Source organism: Pleuronectes platessa, chromosome 13, assembly GCF_947347685.1.
Source record: "Pleuronectes platessa chromosome 13, fPlePla1.1, whole genome shotgun sequence".
NCBI lineage: Eukaryota > Metazoa > Chordata > Actinopteri > Pleuronectiformes > Pleuronectidae > Pleuronectes > Pleuronectes platessa.
In genome coordinates this window covers 18,612,071-18,636,796 of record NC_070638.1, presented here as the reverse complement: position 1 = coordinate 18,636,796, position 24,726 = coordinate 18,612,071, and the positions used below count along the sequence as shown (strand labels likewise).

The window sequence follows — 24,726 nt, the reverse complement described above, 5'->3', positions numbered from 1 at the left end:
TCCTTTATTAGTCAGGCAATTGGGAATTTGCAATGTTACAGCAGCATAAGACATCACATAAGTAACATGCAGTACTTGGGTGAAGGAATATTAAGATATAGGAATATACAACAATATATAGAAAAGAATATAAACGTAATTAAACCGGTATTTACATTGTAAAGAAATATATTATGTGTCAGAATATGTACAGTCTTTTTTTAAATGAATATACAGGGAATAATGCACAGTAAAAGTGACAGTCCATAGGGGGGGAATGTCTGCGCCTGCGGAAATCCACCACCAGTTCTTTGGTTTTCCACCAGTCCACAAAGTCCTGCGTCAGTCCTCTGTATTCCCTGTTGTCCTTGTCAGTGATGAGGTAGACAATCGAACAGTCATCAGAGAACTTCTGCTGGTGACAGGAGGGTGAGTGGTAGGTGAAGTCTTTATATTTACATCAGGAGCAGGTCCTCTCTACGGAGGCCGCCATGTATTTTACAGTAACCCAAAACTGGTTAAACTAAGCACCTTTTGACTTTTTATGACAACTGATGGCTACACAGCTTCTCTTTCATGTTTGGAAGGGGATGGGTGAGGTGAGGAGTATTCAGCTGCAACATCTAACTTCACCACTTGATGTCACTAAAATCTACACATTGAATCTTTGATTGACATGTACTAAATCACTTTTTTGGTACATGTCATTCAAACTTCGATTATTCAATCTTTAATCTTATGCTGATGAACTATTTATGTTGTTTCTTTGGCTACAGCAGTAAAATGTTTTTCCTTTCAATAGTAAGAAAAGGGTATAGCTTCAGAACTGGCTTCAACGGTAGGACATACGTATTAAAACCATATTTAGCCAATATAAAATTCGGAGACAAAGCAGTCAAGCTGTTCGTTCTTTTTCGGAGCTCTGACTCCAGGCGATGAATTTTCATCACTTAATTGTGAGTAACTAAGTAAGCCGTCAACACACACACACGCACGCACACACTGCTGGAGTAGTTGCGGATTTCCAGTCCAGTTGTAGCTGATGACTTTAAATTAAAAACTTACAGAAGCTCTGAGGCTCAGTTTCTGAATGTGGACTCTGTGTGTTTATTTATGGATTGGGCTCTTTGATGCTTTCACATTATTTATTTACTATCTAGACCGTCTTAACTAAAAAAAGAAATATTCCTCTCTTTTATATAGAAACTTTGAAATCTTAAATTAGAGCATCTTGATCAGGGTGTTCATTACTCTCCTGTACAAACTCACAGTGATCCTTACCGTAACCATTTCATTCAAGCAGATTGTGACCCTGAAAATGCAAATGTTTTAATAACCATGAGGTTTTTAAACTTGCACATGTGGTATGATTTTTGCAAACTAAACAGTGTGTTTATGGTTTACACAACAAAATAAACTTATAGTTGCCAGAATTTGTTTTATAATATCAATGCACAATAATAATGCTGTAAAGAATGAAGAGGGTCAAAAGACAATAACAATGTATCAATCTATAGAATCTATATTGAGGAGTAAAAAGCATTTAAAAAGTCTTAAAAAAAATAACATACAATATTTGTGGGTTTATTTTAAAAATTAAACCACCTACAAGGTCATGGGAAGAGGGATGACTAAATACATTCAGTAGTAAAAGACGAGAAAAGAATACAGACATCACATTCAAATATCAGTAGAATAACTTTATCCGTCACTTTGACACAGGAATGTTTAGCAGGTGAGGATCTGTTTAACTCAGAAGGTGTAAATCCTCTACTCACACTCCCTGTCCCACTATTTGTTTACAATAACAGAGAGCAGCCACATGGTTAGAAATAAGAAATACAGGAACAATAAGTCAAAAACATCAGTAGTATAAATTTCCACCCAAAAAAAGTAGACAATCTCCATCACACTGAAACTGTGATGATTATAAAACTTTTTGGAATGGCTGTGAATCTCAACCTGGTTTTAAGTCCTGAGGGGCAAGTAGACAGCATTAAGTTTGTCTGTGGTGTTCGAATACGTCCTGAATAGGACACCTGTAACCACTTGTGATCGGATCTCACTTCTCCCCTCCTTATGCAAATAATCATAGAAATCTTTGTGTTCTCAAAGACCAAATTAATCAACATTAATTTTGTTTTTTTCAGTCTGAGTTTACAGACTTGCTTGTTATCACTGTGTGTGTGTGTGTGTGGGGGGGGGGGGGTTTGGGGAGATGGGGAAAGAGAATGGGCCGCATGAGTTGATGGTTGGTTGTATAAAGAAAGATTTGACCCTTGTCAATTGTATATAAATCATTATGTGGTGGTTCAGTGTTGAGATTGTGGCTTTAAAAGCACAGGAATATGTTTGATTCATGGTGAAACTGTAGCTGAGTAGGTTGTCCGCTGTGTGTGACAAGGACATCGAAAACAATGTTGCCAGGATCACCTCCCAATGTGCTTTGCGTGATCAGATCTCAGGACGTACTTGGGCGTGTTCAGACTTGAACTGAGTGCTGACCACTTGTGATCGGATCCCTCAGGACGGCAGCTAATCGGTCTGAACGAGGTTAGCATGAGGTAGAAAATGGTGGCGCCGCCGTCAGCAGCTACATGCCAGCAAGCGTCTTAAATGAAGGGACAAAGTATCCACACTGGCTCAGATTGTGTTTCTCCAGATTCCTCATGATCCGGAACATCTTCCCACAGGTGCTGCAGCTGAAAGGCTTTTCTCCGCTGTGAAACCTCAAATGGGATTTCAGATTTTCACGCAGGCGGAAGCCTTTGCTGCATTGTGTGCAGGTGTGCGGCCTCTCCCCGTTGTGGAATCGGAGGTGTCGGCGGAGGCTCTTCCTGAGCGCAAATGTCTTTGAGCACACTGAACATGGGTACGGTCGATCTCCGCTGTGGAATCGCTCGTGCCGCCGGAGGATCTTTCTGTGTTTGAATGTTTTCCTGCAGACGCTGCACGCGTATCCCTTGCGGGAGTGAGTGACGACCGCTTTGAGGCGCCAAATGCCGTTATCACATGGGGTGAAACAGCAGAGGCGATGGCCTGTGTGGAGGCCTTGGTGGCGACGGAGCTCTTTGGGAAGACGGCAACCAGCTTTGCGGTTGGCAACATCATCTCGGAACTTTGCCTCTGAACGAGCCACCCTGAGCACATCCACCAGCTGCACCACACAAGGACTCCGCAGCTTTTGATCTGGAGACGTCAACTTCAGTTTCATCTGAAGACTGTTCTTTGCCTCCTTTGGCGTCTGGATCTGTTCCCAAACCATAACGTGAAGTGCTCCATCCGACGGGGACGGGCTGTAGGCGGTGCCCTGGGCAGTGCTCCCACAGGTCTGCTGTGGCTCCGGTTTGAGTTTCAACAGGCAAACAAACTTCTCATCCTTCTCTGAAGTGATATCACTCGTGTCTGGCAGGACGTCGAGAGGCTTTGGGGTTGTTGTAGTTGAGTTCTGCACGGCTGTGTCCGTACACACTGAAAAACACCGGTTATACTTTTAGTTATTTTGTACAATCCCACAATTCTTACCTCTTTAAGCTTCAACATCCTTCAGTTTGTGCTGAAAGCATTTTGTACGTGTGCACTGGTGTGATATCATTCTCAATTCTCATCTCTGCCGTATCAGTTCAGCATTCAAATCACCAACAGATGCAAAGTTTGATATTACAAAGGAAAATCTCAAAGGATTTTCGCTGAACAAAGCTCAGCCCAAGAGGAAGACACCAGTTTGTTGTTACTGTCATTTCCCAAAACCTAATCTAACTTGTACTTCCTGCTCTTCTCCTGCTGCGGAGTGAAATCTACTGCATGTACTGGGCCAGTTTCCATTATACTGGCATATATTAATCTCATTCATAACAGTGTTGTTCAAACTGTTTGTGGTTCTACTTTAATCCTAAAAAGGATCAAAACCAAATTTTGTTCAGTTCATTCAGTTCTGTTCATGCTTCTTGACAGTCAGAGTATTTCAGCTTTTACAAACTGCCTTGGTTTTCTTTGTCTTACCATGCAAAACAATTTCTGTTTTGGATTCACTATCAGCGGGAGACTCTGTTTCAAGGACGCTCAGCTCCACCATATCCACAGTCTCTGCCAAAAGCTGTTTAAAAAACAAATGAACACAATGTAAGTTCAAAGTAAGCAACATAGTACATGTTATAAGAACAACCTGTGTCACGTGCCGGGATGCAAATTCTATTTCAAAATAGGAGGGCACTAAGTAGGGTCTATACCACTGCCAAGGCCCAAAGTAAAGTCCACATATGGAACCACATTTAAATTCACTAGATCTGGATTTGTACTTTGATCCGCACCCAACTGTATATAGTCAATAATATCAGTCCCCTACACGCCTGATTTTTTTCATCAAGATCCAGGTATTATTACTACTTCCAAGGAGGTTATGTTTTTGTCTTCCTGCTTATGTTTATTAGTTAGGAGGTTTTTGCCAAAACCACTGGGCGGATTTCCAAGGATGTGGTATAGCTCAGGGAGGAACCCATTCAATTTTGGAGCACATCCACAACTTATTGAAATCTGTAATGTTGACCCCTGTGTCACTGTCCTCTTGGGGATGCAATAGTCATGGGGGTGTAACGATACTGAAACTGAGACCAAAACCATGATACAAAACGTCAACAACCCCCTATTGTGAAACAGGATGATCGAACTAGGCCGTCCTGCTCCACTTTGCACCCTGTGACACGCCTGACAAGTCCCAGTTTCACTGTTAGCAGCAGATTTACACCCTGGCAAACCATCACTGACCTTTTCCTTCAGAGGCGACCATTCGGGGTCAACATGGTCATCATCTCCAGCCACGAGGATTTCTGATGGAATGAGGCAGCCCTCCACCACAGCCAGCTCCTCCTCGCACTCAGTCAAACAATCACCATTTGAGAGGAAGGGGGGACCTGTGGAGAAGAGAGGGGGGAGGGGATAAGCCAGAGGTATGCATACATTCCTACACAACGAGGACTATCCTGCAGGAGTGCAACCTTACACATGCGCTTTCATTCAATTCATCATCATCAACTTTTCTGCAGAATACCCATGCACCTTCTTACTCTTCACAGGCATGGACGTAAACAGGAAGTTAGAGCCTGTAAAGTAAAAAAAAAAAAAAAAACACGTACCAGGAGGCTCCAGCTGCAGATAAGTCACCGCGTCCACTTGCACCCCGATGCTGCGTTTTGTGTCCGCGGCAGATGGACCGGCCGGTGTCTCCAGCGTGTCGTGTTCCCTCCGGTCCTCGGTGCGGCCCGCGGCCACAGCGGCCGAGGCTCGGTACCTGCTCTCGAACAGTTTGGTCAACTCCACCGTGGCCGCTTTGACCAGCGCCACCAGCACCGACTCCACCTGAGCCTGCAGGTCCACTACGTCCGCGGACATGGTCCTCGGTGCAGAGCTCAGAGACAAATAGCAAAGATCACAGGAGGAGGAAAATTAGCGGAAACGTTTATTTACCAACCTCAACCACATGGCTCGGGAAGGACGGAGCGGGCGTGTCCAGAGGTGGCGCAGGCGCGGTCAAAACACTGGGGGGGGGGGGAGGGGGCCAATGACGTCATGAAATGAGAGCACAATTGTGTTTTGCTCCTGACTTGAAACTTTGAGCGTTTCGTTGAAAAATCATATTTGTGGGGGTTGAACATTCAATGATCAACATTGAAATGGAACTTTGAAAACATGTTTTTGGATTTTCAATAACATGGTGTCAGTGTTGTTCATTCATTGCTTCTCCCATGATGCAATGCCAACAGTCATTTAATTTGGCTTCATCTATTGCATTCAGACTTTCAGGAAACATATCTCAAAATGTTATGATTGAATTTCAACATCCAGAGACACATCTAAGGATCTCTAGAATAAACATTTGATCATATATGTATGTGCGTTGATGTTTTCAACTACACCAATGTTACTCGCTGTTATACTCTAAAAGATGTAATTTCTTACTGTGGCAATGTGAATGACAAGTCACTAAACTGTTGTTAATTTCCTTTTATTTTGTTTGGAACAGACGGTTTTTGTTTTTTCCTACAAACAATATAGAAGCAATCAGTCTATAGAATATTATAGAAATATTTTGAATGAAGCGCCCTGTATTTAATTGTTCTCTGCTTAGGTCTTTCTGCTGTTTAATTTAGTTTATCTAAAATGCTTATTTTCTCAGTAAATTGCTCAATGCATTTTTTTTTTACCTTTAAAATTGTCCTTGTTATGATTGAGTTGTGTACTGGTTTGTAACCCATATAATGTGTATAAATTGCCCTGTATAGCCTAGGTTTTACAAAATGTTTTAAATTTGTTTGTTTTAAGTGTAGACAACAAATAATAAAAAATGACAGTGTGAGAGATTATCAGAGTTTTGTCTTTTGTAGAAGGACTATAGTTTTAACATCAGCACAATGAGTTGATGTGCTATGTGTATATTTCATAATTGTACCAACTATGATATGACAGAGGGAATTGTCGAAATGACCAAAATGGCAATTATAACAAATTATTTGCAACTCTAATAGGCAAAATGGGGTATTTGTCCACTTTGACAAAGCCTTCCTGCTGTGGATAGAATCTACTATAGACCTTTAGCCCCATTTATATGTACAGCACACCTGTATGCCACATAAAGTCATCATTTATATACAATACAGACTCATGTTGACCACAGAGCTTGAAGTATGCTGCAAAATGAGAAGCTGCAAGTCTAAGGACTGTCTCTACTTTTGCAGATTATAGAGTGATTTAACACTACGCTCAAGTATTTATGTCTGAATCATTTTGGCTTCAGAGCAGTCAACCTGAAATCCTGAAGCAAAAATTGATATACCCCAAGTCAATTGTGACTTGATCACCCAGCTCTTATTTCTTAAGATTTCAATAATCATCGCGTCACAAATATAACAGAAGATTATGTATATTCTTACTTAAAACACACACACACACACACACACACACACCTTTAACAAATTATACACTAGTGGGGTTTCTGTCCAAGCTGTCGTTTATTTAAGACTTTACAGTAATTTAAATTTCTCTTGTTACAAAAATAGAATACGGCTGTTGTCATATTTCATCATTGTAGAAAACATCCATATGATGTACAGCACTTTCAGTGTATAACAGTACATTGAGTTCACAGAGTAAGCTGGTGATACTTAGGACCCGTCAGAAAAGCCTGCTAGCACCCTTGGATCTGACTGCACCTGTTTCGATACTGGGGCAAAAAAAAAATATATGTGGACATAAATAAAACAGACAGACTTCACAGATGGACTTAGACATAATGTATACAACATTGCAACCCCTCCAGTACTTCGTAAAATAGAAACTTTAATAATATAAAAATCAATAGCGCTAGGTGGCAAGTTTTTGAAAGAATTTCTTCTTTTATTGTACCAGACAGTGTTACATCTGGGAATAAAGGTACTCTGGGATGGGATAGGTTACTTTGTTGCATGGAGGATTACAGAATATGTCGGGGAGAGGGATAAACGAGTGGTAGAACATGGTTCTGTGAGATGCAGAGCAAGGATGATGAAATAATGAGATATCAAAATGAACGGATGAGTTCAACAAAAGAACTAGTTACAAAAGATGATACTGACAGAGTTGATGATGTTGAGTCTTGAAACTGCATTGGTCAGACTTAAAGACAACGTTATGATTTAATGATTTAATAATCATCATCATCATCATCGTCATCATCATCATCATCATCATCGTCGTCATCGTCATCATCATCATCATCATCATCATCATCATCGTCATCATCATCATCATCATCGTCATCATCATCGTCGTCGTCGTCATCATCATCGTCATCATCATCGTCATCATCATCATCGTCATCATCATCATCATCATCATCGTCATCATCATCATCATCATCGTCATCATCATCGTCATCATCATCTTCATCATCATGATCAGGATCGACTACACCTGACAGAGCATCCTCAATCCAGTCTTCCAGCTCGTCCACGGATGGCAAGTCTTCTCCATCATCCATGTCCATCCACACACTGTCAGCCTGCACAGAGAAAAACAAATAAAGACAAGCATCCCATCACAACCCAATAATCATCATTAAAACATGATAGCTGAGATTTTAAATGTAGACTTTGACACAGGCAGATCGAAGACGAGCCCCAGAGATTTGGCAAAGTGAGCCTAACCATTTAAGTGTCTTTGGCCACCATACTGAACCTCTAATGGCCCCCAATGGTTGTGCTGGTAGTTTTAATAGCATGTGATAGTGAAAGTGTTGCATATAGTAGCGAAGAGTGTGTGAATGGGTGAATGTGAGTTATTATTTACAGCACTTCTAGTGCTTCAATAAGATTAGAAAAGGACCATATAATTAAAGACCATTTATCATTATATTTACTAAAAATACCAATACTTACACCTACACAGCACTGACATGTCAACATGACATGTCTACTGCCATGAAAATGGCCTATTGAGCCACAGAGAATGTGAACCCTAGAGCCTTAATACAGGGGCGTCAGGGGCCTTTTCCACTCCACCTGGTTGGTGGTCCAGCCTTGTTTATATACACGTGCACTGATGATGTATGAATAAAGCATCAAAGACGTTACTCACATCACCAGTATCAACAACACCAATCTGTGGAGATGACAGGTCAATTCCAAAAATCTTTTCCCAGTGTGGCAGAAGCTGCAGGGAAATAAGGGAAGATGCATTTTTCAGTCAGTGTCAATAACTTGCACATGAAGAATAGATCAGCTCAGTTCAACCTCTCCAAACCACAGTCTTTTCCAAATGCATGTGTCATATTCCTACCAGTGGGAAGTCATCAGGGTCAATCCAGACAATGCTGAGGTCGGGGTTGTCTGTGTTGTCCTCTGCAACTTGCTTCAGGATCTCCAGGAACTCAAAACCGTCTGAGGAGTGGAGAAGACCACATTGAAAAAGTAATTAAAGGAGAGCATCTGAAGGACAGCAATGGGTTATGAGTATCTTTATTTTTGATTACCACAACATCATTCACCAGCAGAAATGCTATGTGGCTCCACAGGGCAGTCAATTTCATTTTGCTTACCGTCATGTCATCACCAACCTCTTTACCATGTAACATGTAGATTTGTAATTGCGCGCTGGTGCTTGTGTCAGTAATGTCTATTTCAGGGTTGCTTTACCTGGGTCAGATTCCTCTGCAAAAGCAATGATATGTTCACCATCCATATCGTCATCCTGCAGTCAGAGAGAAGACAAACGTTACCCACTGCAACTGACTTTTGGAAGTTGACCGTTTAAGGACAAATGTAAACTGTTCTTGAATTTTACTTCACAAAAAAAAAGTACTACTTATTGTCAGTGTTTCTTACCCAGATCTCATACATGTTGTGTGGGTGCATCTTCCTCAGGGTTGGTCTTAAAGGGCAGAGATCAATTACATTTAATGCATTTTCATATTAATTCTGGAAGGACAAGTATTTACCTCATGAGATCATTTGAGCTTTACCTGTCATTGTCCTCAATGAATTTCACCAGCTCATCCTCAGTGTAAGGCTTTCCAGGGATGACCACTGGATCATCCATGAAGGGTTCATAGAAGTCGACCTCATTGAGCTTCAGGTCCAGAGCCTTGGCAACCTGTGACACACCAGGAGTTCAAATCCTCAGGTTTATATATGCAGACGTTTCACAATGCTTTGGTTACTCACTGTTTTACTATACTATACTATACTATACTATACTATACTGTACTGTACTGTACTGTACTGTACTATACTATACTATACTATACTATACTATACTATACTATACTATGGCAACCTGTGACACACCACAAGTTCAAACCAGTTTTTCCTCAACCATGTTTGCTATACATGCTGTTGCTTTGTCTTCACTGCATGAATCGTGCTTATGAATACTTTACTACCCATACTTATAGCCTCTGCTTTTTTTATACTCTGCACACACCATTGTTACAGTTTATTATATGTATTTATTATAGTATAATAATATGATATAACATTATAGCATACCTTGGCATTGAATGTGGCAAAGAAGCTGATGTGAGGGTGGAACTCTTCTGCAGCGTCGGCGAAAGCCTCAAAATCTGAAAGTTTACAGGCACCCATCAAGTTGATTTATTGGATCAGCCCTGTATGAAATTTCTGAGAATTTAGACTTGTTGTTCTCATCATTACGGTTGCTCTTTGTGTGCCTACTTAAAAATCAAAACACAAGGTTAAATCAAGCAATATGAGCCGGATCCCTTTAACACTTGCTTGATATGCCAATAGAAGCATTTATTTTGAAAGCAACTGTAAAAATGAGATAGCAACAGGTTATCATGCTACCAAAGTCCAAAGTCTTACGTTCTGACTTGTGACTCTTAAAGTAGCCAATCAATTTGATGTCCTCGTCAATGTTTTTGAAGCCTTTCAGTTCCCTACTATTATCAATAATTTCCACAGGGTCCTCTAGAACCTACGAAAGAAATAGAGGGGCATTGAGGAGAAAAGGGGTATCTTCATGGAACACAAAAGGGAAGGCTATTTAAATACTGTTTTGCTGAAATAAAGCAGGCTATTAACTGGGAGATTATATCCTCACGAACATCATAGATGAACTCCACAAGAGTGTCAGCAGCAAGCTCGCCATCATATTCTACGACCTCATCATCTGTGAAGATGAAGATGCTGTCGGACTCATCAAGACCTGAGCAAACAGAAAGAACATATAAGTGTTTGACCTCCGGTCTGGAGCAGTGCAAAGGTCAGACATATTAGTGTCTTTCTTTGACATCTTTAATTTGTCATCTGTAAGAACAGGAAACATTACTGTAAAATCCACATGCTCTATTTTTAGACAGGTATATTCAGATTATTAGTCATTTCAGATTAACTGTCAAAAGGTGATATCATGGTACTGGTTTTATTTTTGCATAATGACTCATGTGCCAAGGGTCTGCAGCAGAATTTACCTAATTTCTTTGCAACAACTTTGTCGAGCTTTGCATCAAGGAGACCGAATCCGATATCCTCATCATCGAACTCATCCAGGACCTGGGCTGCAAGCTGTAAAACAAAGACACTGTCACTTAAATGAACAGATGTGTGATATGTGATTTCAGTATATAAAACATAAGCATAAGTACATGTCTGTTTGAACGTATCTTATATGTTTACACTGTTCTGACAGAGTTGTCTCACTCAGCCGTGTCATTACCATAAAAGCCTGCTTTTCAGAACGCTGCTTATGCACTTTCTAAATCTGTGTGAAACTTGAACTCATGATTGACAGTTGCTCCTACCAATGGCAACAGGGCACTTACAGCCCGACTGCACTGAGGAAGTGGTTTGAAGGCCGTCCCAATCCACACACACACACACACACACACACACACACACACACACACACACACACACACACACACACACACACGCACACACACACACACACACACATACTCTCTCACATGGGTGCATACTAATGTTGGAGACCTTGAGCAGCTGCTCTTACTGGCTGAAATAGTTTGACGGTGGCGCCTTGCAGTATGTTGTGCAGATAATTCATCCCATTGAATTAACCTACATTATATAAAACCATAGATTTTACTGCCACATTTCATTTTACCATATTTTATTGCCCCCCCCCCCCCCCCCCTCTCTCTTTTTGACATTTAAGTAGGCTTAAATAATCTTTTAAAGGGCAAATGATTGAGATTAGTAAGGCTTGCTACTATTTAAACTGGACAAGGAAATATATAAAAAATAACCACCATAAACCTTTTTTTTATTCTCTGCATGTATATGTTACATATATACACAACATGCACCATGAGCACAATGTATCGAGTTATTTTGTTTAAAGCAAATAAAAATATGGAAATTAATTCATATTTTTAGATCTGTAAGTCCTCCAAATAGAAAAAAATGCAGAGTTATCTTTGGGCCTTGGTGTTCAGATTGTGTATCTGAAGTAATTTAGCTGATGTCATTTCTCCAGTGTAACTGATGCCTCCCAGCTACATGTTGAGTTAAACCAGCAGCTTCAGTATCTGAGATGGGATTTCACACTTTGATATGTGCGTGTCTTTCAAAGTACACAACATGTGTACATTACACTGCAACAGGATCTGTTTACTGAGGCATACAAGTCTTATGTACCTCCTTTTTCTTATAGAAATTATCTGGTGTGTCAACCTGAGGAGGAAAGACATACATCCATATGTACAATGTGTATTCTGGAAATTGCAGACCCACTAACCTAAATGGAAATATGACAAAATTATGAAGCATTGGGTCTTAAGCAAACTCCACACAGACTCCCCCACTCTCATCACATCATATTTCACTTGTTTTTCTCTGACCTACAGAGAGCGCCCTCACCTCTGAAACCCAGAGCCTCCTGCTGTTGCCTGTTGCTAATAATAAAACACTCATTAGGGAGCTCAACCCACCACAAACGCATCCTGTGATAAAAATAGCCACACACCAGCACCAGGGACTATTTGGGCGAAGTGGCAGTGATGCTTAGCACTCTGGGATCCGCTGACAAGTACAGTACTACAAGTGTCCATCACGGTGCGGAGCTGAGGCGGCACTACTGGAGCCAAAACCTCCAGTGCTGGCCTCGGCCCTGAGGCCGAGCCCCTATGTCCCCAAACAGACACACCAGAAGCTTTAGAGATGATATGATAAGCCAAGGAGAGCAGCCTCCATCTTTCTCTCTTGTATTATTAATATTTTCCCCTTTATTACTATCCATACCATTACTTGACCTTTCACTTCCTCCCCCTTCTTGATATTGTATGACGAGATTGATCTAACATTTGTTGATTTCAAAGTTACTTTGTTTTGTAGTTTCCTACATATCACTGCTAAATTTTTAAACGATTTTATTAAATTTATTTGCAGATTGTTTTGCACGTAATGAAATGATATTACCAAAGTTGTCTGTAATAAGTCATATAAAGAACTTGAATGTTTCTTGGGATCAATACCATCCCACTGATTACACGCCCCAATATTTTTTTGACTTTTGTTGTATAACCAAGTTTTTGATTTCTTGGTTTATTTTTGCATCAGTTCTAAAAGGAGCCACCAGCATTCCCTGCAGCTCTCTTCAATATAAAAATAATCCATTTGTATAAGGTTAGCGGCCAAATGTCATAAATATTATTGTTACGTGATCCAATGTATATATTTCATAAACCAGTCATCACCCTGATAATGGTTCATGGAACTGCAATTTTGTGCAGAATGTATCAGATCATTTTCCTGAAATGTTCCAAAGCTAATGAAGTCTCTGTTATGTTTGATGGATTATTTTCATACTGTATTTAGTTCAGTATAAAATTGCCACATAAAGAGAAAACAGCAAGACAACAAGGACGAAAAAATACAAATATAACTTTTCATTGAAAATGTGGTGTAGGAGTGCAATATGTGATAAACAACATATGTGTAACCTGAGAGACACAGTTCAGCTGTGGCTCAATGTGTTAGTGTGCTGAAGCTTTGGGCAGAGGGATGATGTCACATGTTTCTGCAAAGAATGTGATGAAACTGCTGAGTATCCAGGCCTGAGGTGTGTTAAGGCAATCACCTCCACACACACACACACGCACGCACGCACACACACACACACACACACACACACACACTAACACACATCATATGCATTGCCAAAATAAGTGATATCTTGAGTCCTCACAGCTCAGCTTTTTACTGTGGCGGACAGCTGATGATACGTTGTAGGCTGGTGATACATGTTGGGACTTCACATATCAGCATTTCTGAATTCAGCCAAGCTATTTTCCACCTCATTGCATTGCTTTCTCATGATGACACCTCACTGTTATACAAACTTTTTAAATATTGCTAAAAATGTCTCCGCAACCAATCATTCCTCCGTTTTTCTAGTGGCCACACAGTAAAACTTTGCTGTATATAAAAGTCTATTTTTACATTTGTCCAATTAAAGTCCCTCAACCAGCACTATACTGTCACAAGGTTCACATGTGCATGATTTAAACTAATTTTAAAACATCAAATGTCTACTAGAGCTTTCAACAAAACAAGATAGTCCCATAGTTTAAGGTCATGTGATGTCCCTATGTGCTGCATCCTGTACTAGTTACATTGTTTCCCCATCATTATGCTATTCCCCTAACTCTATCCACGGTCTCCAACTCAACCCACCTCAAGGGCCATCTCCTCAATCTCAAACTGTCTCTGGGCGACGCGGCTGGATCCGGGATGGTCATGGTAGTACACCACCATGACATCGTACTTCTTCATCACAGACTTATAGTTCTTGGTGTTGAGGTCGTGGACGCGGTCCTTGCCATCATACTCTGGGAAGTCCAAGCCCTCCTTGCCCAGTGATAGCCGCCCTACGGACAGCAAAACTGCCACCAGCACCCAGGTCCACTTCATGGCTCCTCTCTGAGATAGTCAAGACAAAACGAAAAACACCCCCGAAAAACAAAATAGTTTGGTGAAAGTCTGGAGAACCCTTCCGATCCGCGTCACCCAGAAGAGAGCAAGACCAACTCCTGAATCCACCTTATTAAAAACCCCACATGGGCAACTTATCCTGGGGCAGAGGGTGCAAGAGGGGTTGGGCTAAGTTTGACATAGGTGTGAGTGTGCGTCTATCTGGGGTGTAATTGAGCACGGGAAAGATGAGGCGGGGGCCCCGGCGGTTGCTGGGGCAACAGCTCTGTGTGTAGGTGTGTGTGGGTGTTTACTTGTGTGTTGCAGACCTGTCAGAGTGGGTGGAGTGAGGGGAAGGGGACTAACCTTTTCTCCTTCTCTCCGTCCAGACAGAGGAGAGAGGGAGATGATACAGGTGCAACAAATAAAGGAACTAAAGGAGGATGGGATGTGTGTGAATCAGTCAGGAGGTCAGACGACAATTGAAGGTCTGTCTGCTTCACACCAAATGAAGAACGATGCATTTAGAAGTGGCTGAGAACTGGAGACACTCTTTTCCCATATTAAGTGTAGATGGAGGCTAAAAATAATGGATGTAGGACATATCAGGGGCGGGTGCTGGTGTCTAATTTGCTGCTGCTGGCACCGTCACAGCTGGGTCACTCAGGGACAGTGAGAGGAGAGGAGATAGGAGAGAGGAGAGGTGAAAGGGAGAGGAGAGGGTGGTGCACCTGCTGAAGACTACGTCAGTGTGGAAGTGGCAGTTCACTCTGACTCAAGACGAAAGTGAAACATAAAGATTTACAGATTTTAAGCAAATCTTTCTAAATCTGAGCCGGACACATACTGTGCATGTGCATCCTGTGCAATGTGTGTATGTACTGTATGCATGAAATGATTGCAAGTGATATTGCTTTACAAATTGAAAGGGAAGAAGTCAGTTATAAATAAATACTGGCTGCATGGTATCGTAATATATCTTCCAACCACGTACACACACTATGGCAAGTACACACATACACACACACACACACACACACACACACACACACACACACACACACACACACAAACACAGACATGTGTCACACCCCTCTTTTCAGTACCAAAGCCATGCAAACCCTCAGTAAAGTGGAAATAAGTGTTAAAGATGCATTGACTGCATGTATGTGTGTGTGTGTGTGTGTGTGTGTGTGTGTGTGTGTGTGTGTGTGTGTGTGTGTGTGTGTGTGTGTGTTCGTGGTTGGAAGACGTATTATGATGTCAAAGCAGCAGTTTAAGCACCAGAAACACCAGAAAGTACTTTCTGCCTTTTTTCTGAAAATTTTTTTTTTTCACACTGAGGATATTCTTCATCCAAATGATTGTAGGCTTCTTTTATACCATATAGTCACACCCTGACTACTGCAGGCCTATTCTTGACAGCTCACGATTCCCATTACATCCATCTTAGACATAAGCTTGTCCTCTCTGGGCAACAAATATTAACATCCACTTTCCATGACTATCCTGAGGTATGAATTCTTTACTGAAGAATAAAGGTAAGCAAATATTGGAACAAGAACCTGCTGACAAAGTGGTGTGACTTGCCAAACAACTAATTATATAAAAACCGTGACAAAACCCCACCATAAAGATCACCTCAACATTTAACAGTAAAATCCTTTTATTAACCTTCTTGCAGAGCTTATTCATCACAGTGATCTCACCCTGGTTATTTTAAAACACTTATTTTATAGAGTTTTTAAAGGCTCCTTAGTGTATAGTGAACTATTTGTTCTCTGATGTGATTCTGGTTTCTAATGTAGCCGGGGAGCTTCTATTTAGGTTTATCCGTTTTGTTTCATCAATTCCAGCAGCAAGTAGCTCGTATGGGCACTAGAGGGCGCCCTCTTCCTTTAATCTGAAGTGAGTCCAAAAAACCTAACTGAACATTGAGATGTTCCTATCGGCTCAGATGCTGAAAACTTCAGGAAATTCTAATAGAATATTGAAAACTGATATTCAATGTTTTACATTAAACAGATACACTGTATGGTTTTTTATTCAACATTGTTAGTTTGTCAGTGTTTTGTTCAATTTATATGTTCAATTTATGAAATTCATTAAATCAATAAACAATAACATACCCTGTAAAACATAATACTAAGAAATTAACGGAAGTACATATTCCTCAGTAAATTCATTTAACTAAATACATTAAATGTTTACTTTAAATTGCCATGTGTAGTCTTCAGGTTTGTCCATCATTGAGATCATAAGAATCTTAAATAAATATTGCATCATCATCATCATCATCATCATCATTATAATCAAATATTCTCAATTATTTTGCACATAACAATAAATACAAATACTACATATTTATATTTTAATATTTTGTCTCTTTACTTATGTATGACCAGTGCGCCAATCAACACCTTGAATCTTGAATGTAATGATCCAGCTTCATGTCATTAAAACTGATGGACAGTGTGTTCAGGGGCTGACTAGAGGGGGCGGGGTCATGCTGCTACATCCGTATGGGCGGTGCTGAAGATGACCGCATTGCATAACAGGTCTTTGGATCAGTCTGTGGTTTGTGTCTGAGGAAGTTTGTCATCGTTCAGCAACAGGATTTACAGAGTGGAAAACTAACTGTGGTTAAATCTGTTTAAGGTAAGACTCACAATGGCAGAATATGAACCAGCTAACTTTAGCTAACAGGCTAACCTGTTATGTCACAGCTCATTGTTGTAGCCCCTACTTGAAGCATGTGCTACATTCAGTTCGCACAATGCAGATGATGCTGGTTACACGTTATACAACCCTGCATCGGGTGGTTAGTTACAATGTGCAGGTTGTACAGAGGTGTAGTGAGTCTGTAGGTCAGCTGGTGGAGGAATGATTGTGGTGATCAAATCCAGCTGCTCGCTGCCAACTAGTTAAAGGTTAACTCAGCCCAACTCAAATTCCACCTGTGTCGTAAATGTGGCTAAATATCCTGCAGACACTGCTTCAAGCCTTTATATACACAGTCTATGCTTCAAGCCCTTAAACTAAACATATTCATATCGATCAATTTATTGTTTCTTGCATTGACTAATTGATTCATCATGAAGTCAATAAATTGCCATTGAATGGTGAACTGTCCATCACAAGCTGACTTCAGTAGAGGTCTGTTTATCCCACAAGTCTAACATAATCAGTTTAAACTGACCTAGAACGATGTACAACAAACACCTGGCTTTGATTGTTGATCTGTTGTTTCGAAAGAATTTTCACACAGTCAATTAATTGAATGTTCCTCTCTGCTCTTATTAAATTAACCATTTGTTTCAATTATTTTAAACTGAATTCCTATAACACTTTGCGTGTGTTCACAGATGGCGTCAGCTCTGGCTGACAGAGCAGTAGGAGCCATTGTTGGATCAGCTGTTGCAGATGCAGCAGGTAACAATAATGTTTAGCAATACATCTCTCATGCTCTAGTTTTACACCAGATCTTATGCTGTTAACAAAGTAGAAATTGGTTTCCTTGTCCTATCCACTGTTTAAAATACCCAATTAATTCATGGAAGTTTAATTTTCCATTTTCATCTGAAGTTCTACTTTTTTTAATTTAAATTATTAAGCAAAGACAGCATCTTCACTACAAAGCACACATCCTTTTTTAAAATCACAGTCAACCACTTTACTGTTGAGTAACCTCGGTGAAACAGATTGACCTTAGGACTTGTCCACACAGCTCAGCCCCTGCACTGGGTGTATGACCTCCAGAAGCTGCAGGGGATTCTGGCTCAGGATCCAAACCCTGAATTCCGTCCGGAGTCCGCCAATCCATTCTACAGGAGGCAGACGGGCCAGCAGAGCTGCTACGGAGACCAGGCGTATGTTCTGCTGGAGTCCCTGTCTGAATGTGGAGGTGAACTTTTCTTCTTCCTCATCTGATTGACTCACTCCCATCATCTCTGGGTCCTTTCAGACATCTACCTTTTACGACTATTTATTGTGTTTGTTTCGCTTAGATGCTGTTTGAAAAAAAATCCATTGTTGTGGACAGATAATTACGTGATTAAATGCATAACTCCCATCAGTGTTAATTTTTTTTAACTGTTTAACTCTAATATTTCACAATGAAGATCCCTCCAGTAGTTTATTTTTTTGTGGCAATATTAAGCATCTTCACATTTGAACATATCTAAGAAAAAATAGAAACTTAGGAGTCTAAAGATTCTAACATGAATGTGGACATGGTCTTTGACTGCTAGACTCCACTGTACATGTAGGTCTAAGCTGTCTGACATCTCTGACCAGGTCTTAATGTTGAGGATCTGAAGCAGCGCACACTGAAATTCTTTGGGCCTGGATCAGAGTATGACACGCCCATCAACGATCCTTACAGAGAGAGAGGAGGTAACAAAAACTACCAAGTATTTGTTTTTTAATGAATATTAATGTGAGAATTCTGATGGGTGTTGTACTTCTGTATATGACAGGACCAAGACCACAGATGCCAATCGAGGGACCATGGAGACATGCAAGTCTGAAGGGCTTCCTGAAGAACGTGGACGCAGGAAAGGAGGAGACAGGTAAAGCCCTGGTCCTGACCTTTTACACTTACACAATACTCTTAACTAAAGCATTATGAAGAGAAACATGTCCAACCAATGTGTTGTTTCCTTTCCACAGGATGTGTGAACGACTGTCAGATTGATGGAATAACCAAAATGGCTCCTGTAGTGGCTTTTTATGCAGGAAAACCCGACATGCTGGAAAAGGTGGAGCAGGCCACACGCGTCACCCAGAACAATGATGAATGTGTGGCAGAGACTCTGGCAGCAGCAAGGTCAGTGTCTGTCTAATAGGCTTGTTCACTCTTAACTTAACTGTATTCTCTTAACTGATCCACAGGAGGCTGTCAGTGCAGAGTTGGGATTAAATAAAATCAGTTGGGTACAACATTTTAGGTAGAACACACTCAAATCTGATCTCTCAGACCACATTCTTATGTTATTCTTATGGCTGATGTCCTCTGACTGGCCACAGTTTAAACATATTTTTAGCTTCTCAGTGTCAAATACTTTGATTTGTTTGTTGCCACCTCAATAGCAACACTGAGCGCCACATAATGATTGATATTTTTCTTAACTAGATCAAATCTTTCTTTCTCAGCACAGCTGCACAGTATCATCAAGGCCCTACTGTCTCCTCTCTCTCTCTCTCTCTCTCTCTCTCTCTCTCTCTCTCTCTCTCTCTCTCTCTCTCTCTCTCTCTCTCTCGCGCGCTGACGCATAGACTCACACACGTACACCAACTCACTTACCGACTCAGACACAAACAAGGTGACCTCGGACACATCTGTTAACTCAGATTTACGTGATTATTTGCATATAGAGCGGGGAAGTGTGATCCTGATCACAAGTGGTCAGGACAGGAGACCAGGACACATTTTATCACCAGGGGCCGGTATTTCAAAACTTGTAATCCAGATCAGAATGATCCGGATAACCAAATCCCCCTGTCCTCAGCCACGGATCAACCTGATGTATCCCGGTATTTCAAAACTTTGCTGGATTGGATCAGAGTGATCCTGATACCGGCAGATGGGGATGTCCAAATCCGTCCCGCCCCCTGGATCACAGACAGGAAACAGGAAATGGAGCCAACATTTTACAGAAAAAGGAGAATTTAGCTCAACTATTGTCTCTGAATTAAAGTATAATCTTAGCCAGTGTTGATGCGTCCTCAGACTAGATGAAAGGCAATCATTATATTGAGTTAACCAATTATGTAAATCAGCACAAAGTTGAAAGAAGAGCTCGGCGATCTCTAATTAAGCAGAGTTCGTGCTAATGCGAGCTAACGCTGCTCCATTGACTCCTGTGTTAAGGAGCTAAAAAGCTAGTAAATAGGCTAGCGTCTGTATGTCGCGGTCCACAGTCCATTTGAATGCATTCACTCGCAAGGCGTTGTGTGTAGATTTTAAAATGTGTTGTACATATCTTTTTAGGAAACAGTTGTTAACAAAGGGGACAGCCCTAAAACCTTAATATTAGATTTTCTTTACAGATGTCTGTGGGAAGAGACTTGCTCCAAATGGCATTACTTTTTGAGCTTTGGCTATGAAAATTAAGTGTGTGTGCTGAATGCATGTGAATAAAAACATTTGACAGAGTTTCAGTGGAGGCCTTTATCAGTGGGTAACTTAACAAAAAAAACTGTTACTTAAATAAGGCATTAATATTCAAACTTAAACATACAAATCGAAGTTTTGTTAAACAAAAGCACCAGACCTTATCAATGAGGATCAAGAGAAATACAAATTAACCATGGCATTTCGAACTGCTCTTCCTGCTGGTTCATCTGCTTGATGTGGTGGTGGTGGTGGCTGCAGCTGTGGTACTTCTGCCTCAAGTGGTGGTCTGTCCAGGATGTCTTCATTCAGAGGAACTCTTCTCAATTGGGCAATGTTATGAAGAACAATGCAGGCAGATATTATATTGCAGGCCTGCTTCGGCTCCACACGAAGATAGTTCAGGCAGGCAAATCTGCGTTTTAAAACACCATTGATACGCTCAATTGTTCCCCTTGTTGCGCTGTGTGCATTGTTATACCTCTGCTGTGGGTCACATGTGACAGTAGCAAAGGGGGTCATAAGCCACCGTAGAAGTGGGTAGCCACTGTCACCCAGGAGGATACCATCCGGCGCAGTTTGTTGCAGTCTTCTGTAGAGATGACTTTCTCTTAGAATCCGTGCATCATGTACAGAACCAGGCCATCTCACAACACAGTTGGTTATTTTAAGGTCAGCATTCCCTATGAGCTGCACGTTGATACTATGCCGTCCCTTTCTGTTGACAAATTCCCATTCTCTTTCATGGGGTGCCTGAATGTGTATGTGGGTGCAGTCAATGGCACCAATAGGGTTAGGCATCCTGGCAATTGAGAAGAATTTTCTCTTGGTTTGTGTTATTTCTTCCTCAGTATCTGGAAATCTCACATACTGGTGAATTAGACCAGCCAGGGCTGCTGCCACTGAATGCATGACGTGTCCCACTGTAGACTTTGTCACAGCCAGGCCATCTGCAATGACTTCATAGAAGGATCCACAGGCAAAGAAACGTAGGGCAATAAGCACCTGCTCCTCCACAGGTAAGGCATGACTCCTTCTTGTAGGACGTTGAAGATGTGGGCGAAGAATTTCACATATATACAAAATATCTTCTCTTCGAAATCTATACCGTGCATAAAGCTCATCATTTGAGTACTGCTCAATGAAATAACCTCGTTGGACATACTGACGAGGCTTGTATCGTCTCTGACGGTGCCACAGGACATGTACTATGGATGTCATGTTGCAGAAGCAAAGGTCATTGACCTAACGAGCCCAGTTTTAAAGTCTGTGACCTATTCTTTCTCACCTGCTTTCAATTTAGCTTTATGGTACTTAAGGCCTTCCTTAGTGATAGGGCTTTCTCAGACAACATGGAGAAGAATAAAGGAAGTAATTTCACAACAGCAGAGACAACGGCCCTTTTGGAGGGTGTTCGTGCCAATTACCAGGCCCTTTTTGGAGGTTTTAGTGGTCCTGGACAGAGTTCTCTGTCCTCAAAAGTAAAAAATAAAATATGGGCCGACATAACAAGGCAAATTAATGCCACTGGTAGTGGCCAACGGCGGAGTGTTGAGCAGGTTCGGCTTAGGTGGAAAAACTTAAAGCAAAAGGCTACGAAGGACCATTCTGAGGCGAAAAACCCCCAAACAGGGAACAAGTCCATAAAACGTGGGGAGTTCACTGATACGGTTTTGGACATCATAGGAGGTGAGAGTTCCCAAGCCTTGTTTGGAATACTGCCAGCTGGTACAGGGGAGTCAATCGACCCCACGGAGCCTCTGAACCTGTCTGCTGAATTGGTCACCCTCACCCCTGTGGAGCTGGCATTTGAAGAGCCCAGCACAAGCCAGAGCCCTGTCTTGGAGGAGATGTGGAATCCACCGGCACCACCACCACCATGTAAGCGCAAAAGGCAAGCTGAGAAGGGGGATGGCTACAATGAACTACTGAAGGTGGAAACGGAACGGGCTCAGCAACAAATAATTCTAACAAATGAACAAATCAAACTAACACTTCTTAAACAAGAAGAAGTGAAGTTAAGAATTCAGTTGCTGGAAAAGCAGTTAAAAGACTGAAATGTATACTGCATAGTTTAACACTGTTTGTTTAATAAATCACATTGTTTTTCCTTCATAATTCCTTGTTAATTGGAGTTTGTAATGTCACTTACACGCAGTAGTGTAATGTTTATTCTGTGTTGCACTTCTGACGCCGATTTGTTAAAGCATTGCAGTGAACAGCGTGCATGTTTGCAGAAAAAAAAAAAGGAACGTGAAAAGGAAATAAACATTGATCAAACAGCAGTGAAGCTTAGTTGTATTAAACAAAGAACTTTGGGAGCAGTTACACTTCAACTGTTCAAATCTTAACATGTAATCTCCCTCAAATCCACCTCTGAGGTGGGATCAGGGTGATCCTGATTTTTAGGATCAAACTGATCCAGATTTCCCACTTAAGTTTTGAAATACTCAACAGCAGCTTTTAATCCGGATCAAAGGCAGGATTGGATTGCTGAATCTGAATCTTCAGGATCAGATTTGCTTTGAAATACCCGTTTTTAGGATCTGATCAGGATTTAATCCAATCCAGGTGGATTAATCCTGTCGGATCATTTTGAAATACTGGCCCCTGGTGTGAACAGACAAACTTAGTGCTTACCACTTGTGATTAGATCTCCTGGAACAGATGTTAATACCAGGTCTGAACAGAGTCTAAAAGAACCACAAATGTAGTTCAGGCCTATTGTTCTTTGTGATAACAGTCTAGATGCAGACACTCTTAAAGAAGACTGCATTTGATGTGAATGTCATGACTATGCTTATATTTGGTATGTATATAATAAAGTCTACTCATCTACTGTATTGTGTGTCAGATAAAGCTGATGGGGCCACACTAAAATGAAAGGATGATTAAATAATTTATTGATTTATTTCACAGGCTGCTTGAGCATTTCATCCTGAATGGTCCTGATCCCAAAGCCTTGGACACGGTCCTGGATCAGCTCAGTGACGTGAACAGAAAACAGCCGCAGGACCTGGACAGAGCCGTCATTGGTACGTGAGGTTTGCAGCATTGTGGCCTCACTATATCACAGTCATGGGACTGAATCATGGGATTAAAGAATCTCCCCCATCCTCATTTTCACTCCCCCTCATTTCTTATGTATGTTGACAAAATGTGACAATGTGTAGCAATTAAAGCAACCTTTAACATAGTGAGTTTTTGAAATTCAAAAATGTATGTATAATAACTGTTTCCATCATTTCTCCTTTCAGGGCACTTTCATCAAGTGAAGCAGAATTTATCCAAGACTCCCCAGGAGCTAATCCCCACTGTGTTTCCAAACACCTGAGGTATCCATCATTATCAGCTCATATTTTAATAAGAATAAATCAGTAATTAGGGCCCTAGCACCGAATGGTGAGAGGCCCTATTGAAATTGTTTAACTTCTACCTGTCGCTCGACTCTTTTACAGGACAAATATTGACACAACCTATTAACATGCCTTTGTGATTTGCATTTGGTTCTGAATTTCTGTCAGGTTTACCAGGTGCGTTCCAAGCAGCGCTTCATGGAGTCCTGAGAGCCAAGCAGTATGAGCAGGCGATCAGAGACACCATGAGCTGTGGGGGATGCACCTGTAGCCGAGGATCCTTCATTGGGGCATGTCTTGGGGCTCAGGTAAGATCGTGTGCTTATCATTATTTGTTATATTTATTAATATGTCAGTATTGAATGCATGAAGGTTTATAGATATTTTTTTTTTTTTTTTAGATTGGACTCGAGGGAATTCCAACTTCCTGGAGGTCCAAAACCCTGCGATATGACTCAGTGTTGGCTCATGCCAAGAAGATAACCAAACACCACCAGTAGATGGCTGGCAGTGAACGTTCTGCCTGAGGTGTCTGAGAGCATCGTGAAAAACTGTTGAGCTTTCACACAACAGTGAATGAAGGTTCTTGCCTAAATTGTCTGACGGCAGGAGCCAGATGTTTTGTCTCTGTTTAAGTTAAACACGTTGGTTCAGATGAAAAAATTGTGAATCTATCTGCAATAAAGTAATTCTCAAAATATATCATGGAAGGACTTTTTTTCAGAGGGACTGAAGTATATTTAACTTTTGTCAACCAGTGATTTTTTTGATGAACACATACAGATTTAAAATTATATCTGTTATCAACATACTCGGGCAATTGTTTAATTTAATTTTTTGTGCAAATATACGTTTT

The 24,726-nt window shown here is 41.0% G+C and overlaps 3 protein-coding genes across 3 annotated transcripts; 1 reads left to right on the top strand and 2 right to left on the bottom strand.

The window, feature by feature from the left end:
* Positions 1-1,403: 1,403 nt before the first annotated feature.
* On the bottom strand, positions 1,404-5,367 carry si:rp71-1g18.1 (uncharacterized protein LOC559922 homolog). Its single transcript, XM_053438910.1, has 4 exons — positions 5,112-5,367; positions 4,744-4,889; positions 3,982-4,075; positions 1,404-3,450 (listed from the first exon to the last, which is right to left on the bottom strand). Exons 1-4 carry the CDS (start codon positions 5,365-5,367, stop codon positions 2,573-2,575), a joined length of 1,374 nt encoding a protein of 457 aa, XP_053294885.1. The 3' UTR covers positions 1,404-2,572.
* Positions 5,368-7,045: 1,678 nt separating this feature from the next.
* On the bottom strand, positions 7,046-14,485 carry casq1a (calsequestrin 1a). Its single transcript, XM_053438341.1, has 11 exons — positions 14,163-14,485; positions 10,940-11,033; positions 10,574-10,674; positions 10,332-10,443; positions 9,996-10,069; positions 9,470-9,600; positions 9,333-9,378; positions 9,144-9,198; positions 8,788-8,888; positions 8,587-8,661; positions 7,046-8,011 (listed from the first exon to the last, which is right to left on the bottom strand). The coding sequence occupies exons 1-11, from the start codon at positions 14,397-14,399 to the stop codon at positions 7,655-7,657; spliced, it is 1,383 nt and encodes a 460-aa protein (XP_053294316.1). The 5' UTR covers positions 14,400-14,485; the 3' UTR covers positions 7,046-7,654.
* Positions 14,486-16,904: 2,419 nt separating this feature from the next.
* LOC128455157 (crystallin J1A-like) lies at positions 16,905-24,570 on the top strand. Its single transcript, XM_053438833.1, has 10 exons — positions 16,905-17,057; positions 17,765-17,831; positions 18,127-18,303; positions 18,696-18,794; positions 18,878-18,970; positions 19,071-19,227; positions 23,434-23,549; positions 23,772-23,849; positions 24,039-24,178; positions 24,272-24,570. Exons 2-10 carry the CDS (start codon positions 17,765-17,767, stop codon positions 24,368-24,370), a joined length of 1,026 nt encoding a protein of 341 aa, XP_053294808.1. The 5' UTR covers positions 16,905-17,057; the 3' UTR covers positions 24,371-24,570.
* Positions 24,571-24,726: the final 156 nt, after the last annotated feature.

Excerpts from the sequence above, each read along its gene's own strand:
- casq1a (XM_053438341.1), bottom strand. The coding sequence starts at position 14,399 with ATGAAGTGGACCTGGGTGCTGGTGGCAGTTTTGCTGTCCGTAGGGCGG. Across the intron at positions 10,444-10,573 it reads TTGTGGAGTTCATCTATGAT|GTTCTAGAGGACCCTGTGGA; the intron begins GTTCGTGAGGAT and ends TTTCTTTCGTAG. Across the intron at positions 9,601-9,995 it reads TTGCCACATTCAATGCCAAG|GTTGCCAAGGCTCTGGACCT; the intron begins GTATGCTATAAT and ends GGTGTGTCACAG.
- si:rp71-1g18.1 (XM_053438910.1), bottom strand. The coding sequence starts at position 5,367 with ATGTCCGCGGACGTAGTGGACCTGCAGGCTCAGGTGGAGTCGGTGCTG. Across the intron at positions 4,890-5,111 it reads TCTGCAGCTGGAGCCTCCTG|GTCCCCCCTTCCTCTCAAAT; the intron begins GTACGTGTTTTT and ends TCTTCTCCACAG. Across the intron at positions 3,451-3,981 it reads AACAGAAATTGTTTTGCATG|TGTGTACGGACACAGCCGTG; the intron begins GTAAGACAAAGA and ends GGTGTTTTTCAG.